General features: G+C 47.5%; 1 protein-coding gene across 1 annotated transcript; it reads right to left on the reverse strand.

The window, feature by feature from the left end:
• Window positions 1-317: 317 nt before the first annotated feature.
• Window positions 318-12948, reverse strand: UROD (uroporphyrinogen decarboxylase). The gene is made up of 10 exons (XM_066597994.1): window positions 12826-12948; window positions 11152-11264; window positions 9262-9341; window positions 9049-9111; window positions 7232-7429; window positions 6986-7147; window positions 6778-6915; window positions 6490-6590; window positions 6262-6328; window positions 318-716 (listed from the first exon to the last, which is right to left on the reverse strand). Exons 1-10 carry the CDS (start codon window positions 12846-12848, stop codon window positions 558-560), a joined length of 1104 nt encoding a protein of 367 aa, XP_066454091.1. The 5' UTR covers window positions 12849-12948; the 3' UTR covers window positions 318-557.
• Window positions 12949-13849: the final 901 nt, after the last annotated feature.

Genomic DNA, 13849 nt, shown 5'->3' on the forward strand with positions numbered 1-13849 from the left:
AGTGGTGGCTGAAGGCAGCACAAAATATTCTTGCATATCTCTGCCTCTACTAGGAATTTGGTTCTTAGAATCCGAGGGGGGGGGGGGGGGGACAAAAAACAGAATTTTAGAAATATTCAGATTAGGATATCATCGTGTTCCGTCCGTATTCACGGCACGATCATTTGTGGCAGATTCACTGCAGCCCTCCGTTACACATCGGCGTGGGGTTTGGAACAATCCATGCAGAGGCTGCAGCAACCACTCCATCCACATGTACAAGGTCACAGCCACAGATCTGCACATGTAGATGCTGTCACGCACACGCCAGCCGCAAATCTCCAGAACGCACTTTATTTCATGAAGTACAGACACTGGCTGGAATGTTCTGACTGCGGAAGGACAGGAAGCAGTTTCTGCCCACAGAGAAGAACGGACCCTTACAGGCTGCTCTCGGGTCACCCGTTCCTATTCCTACCCAGAACAGAGGGGCTGGAGGTCAGTTCTGTTACAAATGTCTCATTATTAACCCCCAAGGCACCAGCTCCGGAGCGATAAGACAATTCAAAGCTTCGCCTTCAATTCTCTTTCTTCTCTGAGTATTTGTGTACAGCAGAAATAAAGGCGCCCACGTGCTCCGGGTCCATGTCCGGGTACAAGCCGTGACCCAAGTTGGCAATGTAGCCCCGACAGCCAAAGGCCTCCAGCATCTGCTTCACCATCGCTTCAATATCATCCTGCAACAACCGGAAAAAGATGTATGATCAAGAGCGCCGACACATAAAACACTGATGACGGCAGCGCAAGCAGAACCGGGACCGACAAGGAAAACAGACGACAGCAGCGCAGGCAGAACCGGGACCGACAAGGAAAACAGACGACAGCAGCGCAGGCAGAAACGGGCTGCACAACAAATGTGGTTGTCCTTTATCTATAATCAGGACAACGGATGAATACTTAATATAGACTATGTATTAAGTATTCATCTGTTGTTCCGATTAACCAAGTTGAATATCCTGACTACACCAACCGCTAGACTACTGCTCCCCACCTCATGTCCGAAAATACAAGTGCTATACTACTAAAATACTGTCCCCCTATGTACAAGAATATAACTACTACAATACTGCCCCCTATGTACAAGAATATAACTACTATAATACTGCCCCCTATGTACAAGAATATAACTACTATAATACTGCCCCCTATGTACAAGAATATAACTACTATAATACTGCCCCCTATGTACAAGAATATAACTACTATAATACTGCCCCTATGTACAAGAATATATCTACTATAATACTGCCCCCTATGTACAAGAATATAACTACTATAATACTGCCCCCTATGTACAAGAATATAACTACTATAATACTGCCCCCTATGTACAAGAATATAACTACTATAATACTGCCCCCTATGTACAAGAATATAACTACTATAATACTGCTCCCCTATGTACAAGAATATAACTACTATAATACTGCTCCCCTATGTACAAGAATATAACTACTATAATACTGCCTCCTATGTACAAGAATATAACTACTATAATACTGCCCCCTATGTACAAGAATATAACTACTATAATACTGCCCCCTATGTACAAGAATATAACTACTATAATACTGCTCCCCTATGTACAAGAATATAACTACTATAACACTGCTCCCTATGTACAAGAATATAACTACTATAATACTGCTCCCTATGTACAAGAATATAACTACTATAATACTGCCCCTATGTACAAGAATATAACTACTATAATACTGCTCCTATGTACAAGAATATAACTACTATAATACTGCCCCTATGTACAAGAATATATCTACTATAATACTGCCCCCTATCTACAAGAATATAACTACTATAATACTGCCCCCTATGTACAAGAATATAACTACTATAATACTGCCTCCTATGTACAAGAATATAACTACTATAATACTGCCCCCTATGTACAAGAATATAACTACTATAATACTGCCCCCTATGTACAAGAATATAACTACTATAATACTGCCCCCTATGTACAGGAATATAACTACTATAATACTGCCCCCTATGTACAAGAATATAACTACTATAATACTGCCCCCTATGTACAAGAATATAACTACTATAATACTGCCTCCTATGTACAAGAATATAACTACTATAATACTGCCCCCTATGTACAAGAATGTAACTACTATAATACTGCCCCCCTATGTACAAGAATATAACTACTATAATACTGCTCCTATGTACAAGAATATAACTACTATAATACTGCCCCCTATGTACAAGAATATAACTACTATAATACTGCCCCCTATGTACAAGAATATAACTACTATAATACTGCCCCTATGTACAAGAATATATCTACTATAATACTGCCCCCTATGTACAAGAATATAACTACTATAATACTGCCCCCTATGTACAAGAATATAACTACTATAATACTGCCCCCTATGTACAAGAATATAACTACTATAATACTGCCCCCTATGTACAAGAATATAACTACTATAATACTGCTCCCCTATGTACAAGAATATAACTACTATAATACTGCCCCCTATGTACAAGAATATAACTACTATAATACTGCTCCCCTATGTACAAGAATATAACTACTATAATACTGCCCCCTGTGTACAAGAATATAACTATAATACTGCCTCCTATGTACAAAAATATAACTACTATAATACTGCCCCCTATGTACAAGAATATAACTACTATAATACTGCCTCCTATGTACAAGAATATAACTACTATAATACTGCTCCTATGTACAAGAATATAACTACTATAATACTGCCCCTATGTACAAGAATATAACTACTATAATACTGCCCCCTATGTACAAGAATATAACTACTATAATACTGCCCCCTGTGTACAAGAATATTACTATAATACTGCCTCCTATGTACAAGAATATAACTACTATAATACTGCCTCCTATGTACAAGAATATAACTACTATAATACTGCTCCTATGTACAAGAATATAACTACTATAATACTGCCCCCATGTACAAGAATATAACTACTATAATACAGCCCCTATGTACAAGACTATAACTACTATAATACTGCCCCCTATGTACAAGAATATAACTACTATAATACAGCCCCTATGTACAAGACTATAACTACTATAATACTGCCCCCTATGTACAAGAATATAACTACTATAATACTGCCTCCTATGTACAAGAATATAACTACTATAATACAGCCCCTATGTACAAGACTATAACTACTATAATACTGCCCCCTATGTACAAGAATATAACTACTATAATACTGCCTCCTATGTACAAGAATATAACTACTATAATACTGCCCCCTATATACAAGAATATAACTACTATAATACTGCCCCCTATGTACAAGAATATAACTACTATAATACTGCCCCCTATGTACAAGACTATAACTACTATAATACTGCCTCCTATGTACAAGAATATAACTACTATAATACTGCCCCCTATGTACAAGAATATAACTACTATAATACTGCCCCCTATGTACAAGACTATAACTACTATAATACTGCCTCCTATGTACAAGAATATAACTACTATAATACTGCCCCCTATGTACAAGAATATAACTACTATAATACTGCTCCTATGTACAAGAATATAACTACTATAATACTTCGCCCTATGTACAAGAATATAACTACTATAATACTGCCCCCTATGTACAAGAATATAACTACTATAATACTGCCCCCTATGTACAAGAATATAACTACTATAATACTGCCCACTATGTACAAGAATATACCAACTATAATACTGCCCCCTATGTACAAGAATATAACTACTATAATACTGCCCCCTATGTACAAGACTATAACTACTATAATACTGCCCTCAATGTATAATAATATAACTACTATAATACTGCCTCCTATGTACAAGAATATAACTACTATAATACTGCCCCTATGTACAAGAATATAACTACTATAATACTGCCCCCTATGTACAAGAATATAACTACTATAATACTGCCCCCTATGTACAAGACTATAACTACTATAATACTGCCCTCAATGTATAATAATATAACTACTATAATACTGCCCCCTATGTACAAGAATATAACTACTATAATACTGCCCCCTATGTACAAGAATGTAACTACTATAATACTGCCCCCCTATGTACAAGAATATAACTACTATAATACTGCCCCCTATGTACAAGAATATAACTACTATAATACTGCCCCCTATGTACAAGAATATAACTACTATAATACTGCCCACTATGTACAAGACTATAACTACTATAATACTGCCCCCTATGTACAGGCATATAACTACTATAATACTGCCCCCTATGTACAGGCATATAACTACTATAATACTGCCCCCTATGTACAAGAATATAACTACTATAATACTGCCCCCTATGTACAAGAATATAACTACTATAATACTGCCTCCTATGTACAAGAATATAACTACTATAATACTGCCCCTATGTACAAGAAGATAACTACTATAATACTGCCCCCTATGTACAAGAATATAACTACTATAATACTGCCTCCTATGTACAAGAATATACCAACTATAATACTGCCCCCTATGTACAAGAATATAACTACTATAATACTGCCCCCTATGTATAATAATATAACTACTATAATACTGCCTCCTATGTACAAGAATATAACTACTATAATACTGCCCTCAATGTATAATAATATAACTACTATAATACTGCCTCCTATGTACAAGACTATAACTACTATAATACTGCCCCTATGTACAAGACTATAACTACTATAATACTGCCCTCAATGTATAATAATATAACTACTATAATACTGCCCCCTATGTACAAGAATATAACTACTATAATACTGCCCCCTATGTACAAGAATATAACTACTATAATACTGCCCCCTATGTACAAGAATATAACTACTATAATACTGCCCCCTATGTACAAGACTATAACTACTATAATACTGCCCTCAATGTATAATAATATAACTACTATAATACTGCCCCCTATGTACAAGAATATAACTACTATAATACTGCCCCCTATGTACAAGAATGTAACTACTATAATACTGCCCCCTATGTACAAGAATATAACTACTATAATACTGCCCTCTATGTACAAAAATATAACTACTATAATACTGCCCCCTATGTACAAGAATATAACTACTATAATACTGCCCCCTATGTACAAGAATATAACTACTATAATACTGCCCCCCTATGTACAAGAATATAACTACTATAATACTGCCCCCCTATGTACAAGAATATAACTACTATAATACTGCCCCTATGTACAAGAATATAACTACCATAATACTGCCCGCTATGTACAAGAATATAACTACTATAATACTGCCTCCTATGTACAAGAATATAACTACTATAATACTGCCTCCTATGTACAAGAATATAACTACTATAATACTGCCCCTATGTACAAGAATATAACTACTATAATACTGCCCCCTATGTACAAGAATATAACTACTATAATACTGCCCCCTCTGTACAAGAATATAACTACTATAATACTGCCCCCTATGTACAAGAATATAACTACTATAATACTGCCCCCTCTGTACAAGAATATAACTACTATAATACTGCCCCTATGTACAAGAATATTACTACTATAATACTGCCCCCTATGTACAAGAATATAACTACTATAATACTGCCCCCTATGTACAAGAATATAACTACTATAATACTGCCCCCTATGTACAAGAATATAACTACTATAATACTGCCCCCCTATGTACAAGAATATAACTACTATAATACTGCCCCCTATGTACAAGAATATAACTACTATAATACTGCCCCCTATGTACAAGAATATAACTACTATAATACTGCTTCTATGTACAAGAATATAACTACTATAATACTGCCCCCTATGTACAAGAATATAACTACTATAATACTGCCCCCTATGTACAGGCATATAACTACTATAATACTGCCCCCTATGTACAGGCATATAACTACTATAATACTGCCCCCTATGTACAGGCATATAACTACTATAATACTGCCCCCTATGTACAGGCATATAACTACTATAATACTGCCCCCTATGTACAGGCATATAACTGCTATACCAGTAAACTAATAGCCAGACCTCATTTTTCTAGGTATAAATAGGTATTTCATCTGCGCAGATTTGGGTGGTTTCAGGTCATTAATATTTTGGCCCCTCCCACTATTACTACAGTGCGGTCGGCTCTCACACGCACCTTGTTGGCGTACAGCGCACATGGGTCCAGGTTCCCTTGCAGCGTCACTCTCTTCCGTGTTTTCTCCCTGAAATGAAGCGGTAGAGGTTGGAGGCTCTCGGCATCTTCGTTGGATGTAGAACATTCAGGTAAATGGCGGCAGATGAACAGGGACCCCCCGACACCCTCCTCGCCTTACCTGGCCTCCTGGGGGCTGGGCCTCCCCCCCCTGCACGCTCATCGCCTTACCTGGCCTCCTGGGGTCGGATCGTCCAGTCCAGTCCGACCACCTCATAACCCGACTGCGATAGGTCATCTAAAGCATAATGAGCGTCCTTAGCGAAGATGATCTGTAAGACAGGATGTTACAACCACCACTAGATGGCGATGAGCACAACACTAAAAATCCAGCAGTCCGGCATCTGATGGTCCGGCATATTAGATATCGGAGTTACACTGTGAGCTGCAAGTCTCTTTTGTCACCCCAACAGCACGTGGTCACATGACCCGCCCCGGGGGCACACATGCCGCGCTCACCATGGGTACTTGTTCCAGTCCCTCCGCCTTCAGCTTCTGCTTCACTCTGCGCGAGATCTCCCGGAGATACGGCAAAGAAAAGTCTGCAAACTGCTGCGGTCCGAGGCAGCCGGCGTGAGACTCGAAGACCTGCAGCGCCTGGAAGAGGAGACAAGCCTCAGTAGGAGCCAGCACGGCCCACCGGAGACCCCCAGCGACCCCGCTCTACCTGCGCTCCGGCCGCCACCTGCCCCACCAGGTAGTCCACAATGACGTCCGTGAGCTGCTGCAGGAGCTGGTGACTGGCACTGGCGTTCTGGTAGAGCCAGCGCTTGGCTTTGGACATGGTGTTGGAGCCGCCGCCTTCTATCATGTAGGTCATCAGCGTCCACTGCGAGGAGATAAGACGCCGTAGTTAGCGCATACGTCCAGCCCCTCCCCCATCCGGGGCCCGGACCTCTCGGGGGACACTTACCGGAGCGCCCGTGAAGCCGATCAGAGGAACTTGTCCGCCTATTTTATGACGAGTCAATGTGATCGCCCGAAACACGTAACCCAACTCCTGCGACACGTCCACCGTAGGCTTCAGCTTCTGCAGATCCTTGGGGTCCTTAAGGGGCTCTGGAAATACGGGGCCCCTCCCTGGCTCCATGCGGATCTCCATCCCCAGCGCCTGAACCACACAAGGAACTTAACATGTTATTACTGATCAGTTCTACATTGTGTGTATGGCCCTTTAAGAGGACACATAAGGTGGGTGCACACTCCATGGAGTCCTGCGACGCCCTCTAGTGGGGATAAGTATTACTACACCACAGAAAACAGCAGAAATAGCAAGATGAAGGCTTAAATTACAGCAAATTTGTCAAAACGCGGCTTCTCGTGGCACACCTGACGCTTCTCTGCTTTAGGCCACCTGCAGATGGGTGGATCTGCATTGCGGAATCCGGAGCAAACCCCGCCCACAACGTTACTGAAAATTGCTTTTTCCCTACACGAGCGGAAATCAATTGCGATTGATCACGGGGGAAAAACCACAGCATGTTCTATTCATGGAACTCAACGCAAGTTGTCCGATTCGCAGCCCTTCCGCAATGACAATGCAGAAAGGTCGCAGATTCCACGTTAGCGCCAGCGACGATGCGGGAAGAGAAGAGGTTTACAAATAAAATAAATGCGCACGTCTGACGGCGAGCCCTGCGGACCGCCTGCAGCACGGAGACGATTAATGACGCACAGGGTCAGATTGTGCATGTGCAGCGGCCTGAGGGCTCATTCACACGTGTATGCAGTGTATCCACAGACCGCGCTGCGTGTTCCCCGCCTCTGGCACTGCTGGCGGTTTTATATCGTGTGTGTTAACTAGGTTTCCAATAGGTGGCGCTGCAGCGCTATTGTTCCATCTGTCTTTTTTGTATAAACTATGCTTCTCACACGCAAAAAAAAGAGAACGAGCACAGAAGCGATGCAGGGATACCACATGTGTCACTTTGTACAAAGTAAAGGGAGAAAAAAGGGTTTTGATTTTAATTTTTTTTTTAACTTTTTAAAAAATTTTTGTCCCTTTAGGGGACTTCTACAGAGACCCATCAGGATCCACGGGGGTCCGATGGTGACAGCACTTTACATGCTGCAGTCGCAAGGTCCGCAGCATTTAAAGGGTTAACACAGCAGAAACCGGAGGTTTTCTGCATTCTCTGGTGTGCAACAGCTGGTGCCTGGCTATCCTCTTACAGCCAAGCACCAGCTCTCCCTGCCATAGAGACCACTGGCCGGCTTCTGACAAGCAGATGGTCTCTGTGGCAACCTGTAAACAAAGCAGTGCAGGAGTTTGAAAACAGAAGCGGGAAGTTGCCCGCAGATCGGTAATATCTTCCTGCTTCTTTGTTCACAGTCCTGCACTGCTCTGTGTGGGTCTGTGCAGGCAGAGCACACTACCACAGCTTATGGCAGTGTGCTCTGCAGCTCCCATAGTGAAACATAGCCCGGGCTATATCACTATGGGCAGTGGAGCTCGTCCCAGAAAATTTAAGGGCGTGCCACTCCAGGGGTTAATGGGCTATTTCGGGCCGTTATACAGACCGCTAGGACACACTGCGTTTTTTCCCCGCGTGCATTTAAAAAAAAAATGCGTGTGTAGCACGGAGAATATTTACACCACGTCCGAGTCATGACGAGTATAATGTGTTAAAAATCACAGGAGAATCCATACATGTGGCAGAACTAGATTAAAAAAGGCACACCTCTATAGATGGTAAGGGGCGCAGCCCGTGTATATGTACCGCAGCTCACCTGCGGAATCACCAGGATGTCCGAGAAGATAATCGCAGCGTCCAAGGAAAACCGGCGCAGCGGCTGCAAGTGAAGAGACAAAGAGGTAACCGCTAATAATCCGGATAATTTACCGGAGCCCCACCCCCACGATACCGGAAAATGGTGATGGGACAAATATATGACATCAGTCCTGATTCCTCATCGCCCCACCGGCGCCATCTCCATCATTACCTGTAAGGTCAGCTCACAGCAGACCTCGGGGCTCCGACACGAGGCGAAGAAATCCTGACTGGCGCGAGTCTCCCGAAACTCTGCAGCAGGAGAGAAGAAAACATGAAGTGAGGTCCGGACAGCAGAGGGTGCCACTGAGCAGACTGTGATATGGAGGTGTTATAAGTGCTGTATCCTCATCCCGGGGGAGGGGCATTTCTCCAGGAAGTGACTGCCGAGGTCCTCCCACAATGCACTGCAGGGTCTTCCAGCACGCCGGAGGTGTGACCGTCGTGGTGCAGGACGCCATTATCATAGCTCGCCTACAGTATTTGCGCAAGCCGGCAGCCAATAGACTACAGGGGGCGACGCAGATACTGCGAGGCGAGGAACAACCGATCCCTCGGGGCAAAAAATATAACTTAGTAATACTAATGAGAACGCCGGCAAATAGAAATATTTGGATGGATAGGGGCGGAGCCTGGATGGATAGGGGCGGAGCCTGGAGAGCGAGAGGATTATATGTATTAGTATTTCTATTGGACCGCCATCAGTGCCGTAGATGTGACGCAGCCAGAGGGGCAGACAGCAGCCAACAGACACCCCGACCTTAGTGGTAGATGCCCCCTAGAGACCCAGATAGTCCAAGACTACTTCTGTGCACGGGTGGCGGAGGCTCTTCATCAGCGCACCCAGACTGAACCACGAGGAACCTCCGCAGCTCCGACTGCACTAGATGACTAGCGGAGTACATCCCTCGATGGCCGGCTGGGTAGTCAGAGAGACATTGTAGCAGGCGGAGGGTATCCTGTGCGCCGGGAGAGACGCCGCGGTCACAATATGGAGGATGCCAGGGATAAGACGACGCTCCTGTGGAGGGGGACAGCGACATGGCGGTACGAGCGGCGGCGGGGCTCAAAGACGTAATGTCATCCGTGTCAGACCTTGTGGCAGCGACTAACATCCTCCATGACAACTCCGTCCGCCGAGGACCGCCGGGCCGTTGGAGCTCAAGGACTGACCTCTGTTCATAGACTCTTCCCTGAGATATAGCGGACACAGCCGCAGTCCAGCAGAGCCTCCCGCCGGCACGGCGCTCATCCGGGTGCGGTAGAGATATATATATATATACTCCACCCCTCATTCTAGAGCCGATTCCTCTGCCTGCGTCAATAAGGTGATGCGCAGACTGACCCCCTGGCACTGGCGGTAGGACCCGTCTGTGCGCTCGGTCTGCGGGACGTTAGCAGGTGATCACATTATGTGATGTGGTTAGAGTATAGCTTGCAGACATGTACACCGCTGATGGGGAATCGGTTCCTCTTCTACGTACGCTGCAGCCGCGGTTTACCGCCCGCCCGCGTCCCTCCATTGGGGGGGCCGACCTATTATCCTTTCTTTATAAACAAACATTTGGCGCACTACATTCCTCTGCAGCGCTGCACAGGAGCGCCACGAGGGCAGGAAGTGTTGTCAGAGGGCATCAGGCAGGGAAGCTCCTGTCAGAACGCGGCGGGGGGAGATGGAGGCGCTCTCACACAACCCGCCTTTTATCACAATTAGCGCAGCGTTTGATACGACACGCTAACCGCGGTCCGCTGTTCCCACTGGTTTCACTTCCCTGCGCTGCGAGGCGGCATTCCGAACGCCACGATCTGCGGGCGCTGCCAGCTCTATTTCTTTCCAGCGCCCCTCGTCTCAATGATGGCGGACGGTAAAACACGCCGTCACATGCGTTCAAAAACACAACACTGAATTGGGGCAATTTTGGTCACGTTGCCCTGTGAAGCCGTGTGAGCGGCCTGAGAGCTGTGGGGGCTTCACTACAGACCCCCGGCAGTGCTTCTGCTCCAGTCACCTCCAGAGCTGCATGCATGTCTACGGCCCGCACTCCCAGCATGCACCACCTACCTGGCAGATACCGGCCCGCCTGGCGCATGCACCACACAGGAACGTGGCGGCACTCCTCCCCACGGGCAGCGCGCAGGAACGTGTCATTCTTCAGAGGCGGGAAACCGCGAGGCCTGAGGACGAAGCGGAGATCAGTGTGACATCAGGGACACCAACATAGGGCGAGGCTCCGCCTACTGCGACCAGCGTGCCGTAGCCCCGCCCCCTACAGACTCATACCTCTTATGCTATAATTTGAGCACATTCACATGTTTTATATGAACAGAGGGGAGATCAGCGGCGCCATTTATCTCTGGGGGGGAGGGAGGTGACCCCACCAGCAGGAACGCCCCAGCCTTCAGCAATGATTAACCCCGTGCGGTGCAGATTTCTGGTGGAGGGGGCGGCGGCCCCTCGTCTCCAGCGAAGTGTGGCGTCAGCAGGTTTAGGATCCTCTTATCTGGAAGCTGCAGACAAAACCTTCGCGGTGGGTGGGGGTCCGCAGACGGGGGGCCGCACCCTGCTGACACAGTCGGCATCGCCCAGACCCCTCGCCGCCACGTCCTGGCATCTGAGAGGCCACCCCAAATCTATATATACGGGGGTCTCCATGTCTGTGTACAGCCCCCCTCTACGGGGTCACATGAGAAGCGGCGCCAACCGCAACCCCCAGCAGAGACGAGCGCAGGGAAGGGTTAACATTTACCAGCCTGCAGTGTGAACGCCGCCATGTTCACCTGACGCGGCTCAGCGGTCACATGACAACAGGCAGGACGCCATGTGCGGCGCGGATGCTGCGGTCCTTATAGGGGCCCGATAAGCGCGTTCTCTGCTTGACGTACGGATACGCCGCGGTCCGGCGGGACGTTTCTTCGTGTTCAACTGCTATTAAAAACTACAACAAAAGACGCCATGCAGGCGCGGCGGGCCGCTGCCACCCGCACCGCCACCCGCTGCCACCCGCACCGCCACCCGCTGCCACCCGCACCGCCACCCGCTGCCACCCGCACCACCACCCGCACCCATGTACCGCAGTCCCCACCGCGGAGCAGAAAGAAGACAAGACGTGTATGCGGGGTCTCCGCTGCGGCGTCTGATCTCGCAGTCACACCCACGGGCGTGCGGCCGTCTGCGGCGGGTGTTTGACGCTCATCATTATGGCGGCTCACGAGGTGCGATAAAAACCGCAGAAACGCACTAAAAACGAACAGCGAGCGTTAGAAAAGGGCGGCGACTGAAATGCTATAAAACGCGGTGATTGTGGGAGACCGCCGGCTCGCGGGACGCCCAGGTGACCCCAGCGTACCGCCCCTCTGCTGCACATGTGGCGGCGGAGCGCTGGCGCAGTACAGAGGACGCTGTTGCTATGGCGATGACGCGGCTCCTGCGGCCATGCTGCAATGATGATTGTGGGACGGACGGTTCCCATGGACTAAAGCGGCCGCGAGGAGCCGCCGGAAACCGCAGCCGCGAAAGGAAAACCGCAATGCAAATCCGCCCGTGTGCAGCCGGACTAACCGCCACCGACCGCTGAAGCCTCTGTACAAAGGGGGCTGCGCAGAGTCGGAACGGCGTGGGGCCCTCGGGGGCCCTTGTTCTGCTCCAGACACAGCGAGGCACTGTGGAGCCTCACATGAGCCCCACATGAACCCCGCAGGACCTCCAGCTCCCTCCGCAGGGCGGCGCTCTACTCACTGCAGGTGCTCCGGCTGCTCCATGCTGCTGCCAGGAAGTGTCACTGGAGTCGCCGCTGCTCAGCGCCCCTCTCCGCTGTCCCCGCCCCCACATGGGCGCAGCCAGAGAGCCCACCGCCTACCTATCAACCACGCCCCCTTAGCGCCACTCAACAGGAAAGAAGGACGGCCGCCATTGGTTAGAGCCTTCCCCGCTGTCCAATCAGGATTGAGAAGACAAGCGCCGTTACTAAGCAACCAACTGACAGGCAGGAAGAGGCCGCGCGGCTGTCGGGATCACCTTACCGTATATAATATAGTATGCGCGCAGCAGTGTGCTGCTGCTGCTGCTGCAGGAGGAGGAGGAGGAGGAGATGCTGTTAATCCAGTGTGATATTATTTCTGGTGAACTACAAGTCTCAGCCACTCTGCCTCGCTACACGTCTCCATCCCAACCAGTGATAATGCGCAGCGCTGTGGCATCCATCTGCGGCCACAATCAGCAGTGAGCAATGGCGCCATAATGACGGTGGAGCGCGGAGTCATTATGCCATTAATGTATCAGCACAGGAAGCCGACCAGCTCCGCGGGGGCGGGGCATTTGTAGGGGGCTCAGGAAGGCCACACCCCTGCGGCACACTGCGATTGTGCGGAGCGATGCCCTTGTAGGCGCAGCGACGTCTGTCTGCCTCAGTTCTATTGGCTGTAAAGGTCATATAGCTGCGTTCACCTCTGCCGCTGCCACAATCCATGGAGCCACGGGTGGCGTAACGCCATAAACAAGTCTGCGCGGATACGGAGCGGATGTTCTGCAGCAGCTGAATATAAACTGAAGGGGTGAAATGTGCTGCAGATCCTTTGAAAATGATGTCGATTGTACGGCCGGTTTGGTGCGGATTTCCTGCGGACGACCGGCCGTACGTTCCGACCCGCGAGGACCAAAAGATGGCAGCAGAGCCAGATACGTCACACCGGCAGCATCCGACGGACCGCGCGACTCCCAGTGGTGTCATATTGTTGATGGAATCCGCGGTAAACGTTCCGGC

The sequence above is a fragment of the Eleutherodactylus coqui genome, chromosome 3 (assembly GCF_035609145.1).
Source record: "Eleutherodactylus coqui strain aEleCoq1 chromosome 3, aEleCoq1.hap1, whole genome shotgun sequence".
Taxonomy (NCBI): domain Eukaryota; kingdom Metazoa; phylum Chordata; class Amphibia; order Anura; family Eleutherodactylidae; genus Eleutherodactylus; species Eleutherodactylus coqui.

Bases quoted from the DNA above. Each gene is read 5' to 3' on its own strand.
- UROD (XM_066597994.1), bottom strand. From the start codon at position 12,848: ATGGAGCAGCCGGAGCACCTGCA. The intron at 9,342-11,151 runs GTAGGTGGTGCA...CTCCTGCTGCAG, and splicing joins GGCGGGCCGGTATCTGCCAG to AGTTTCGGGAGACTCGCGCC. The intron at 9,112-9,261 runs GTAATGATGGAG...CTTCACTTGCAG, and splicing joins GCTGTGAGCTGACCTTACAG to CCGCTGCGCCGGTTTTCCTT.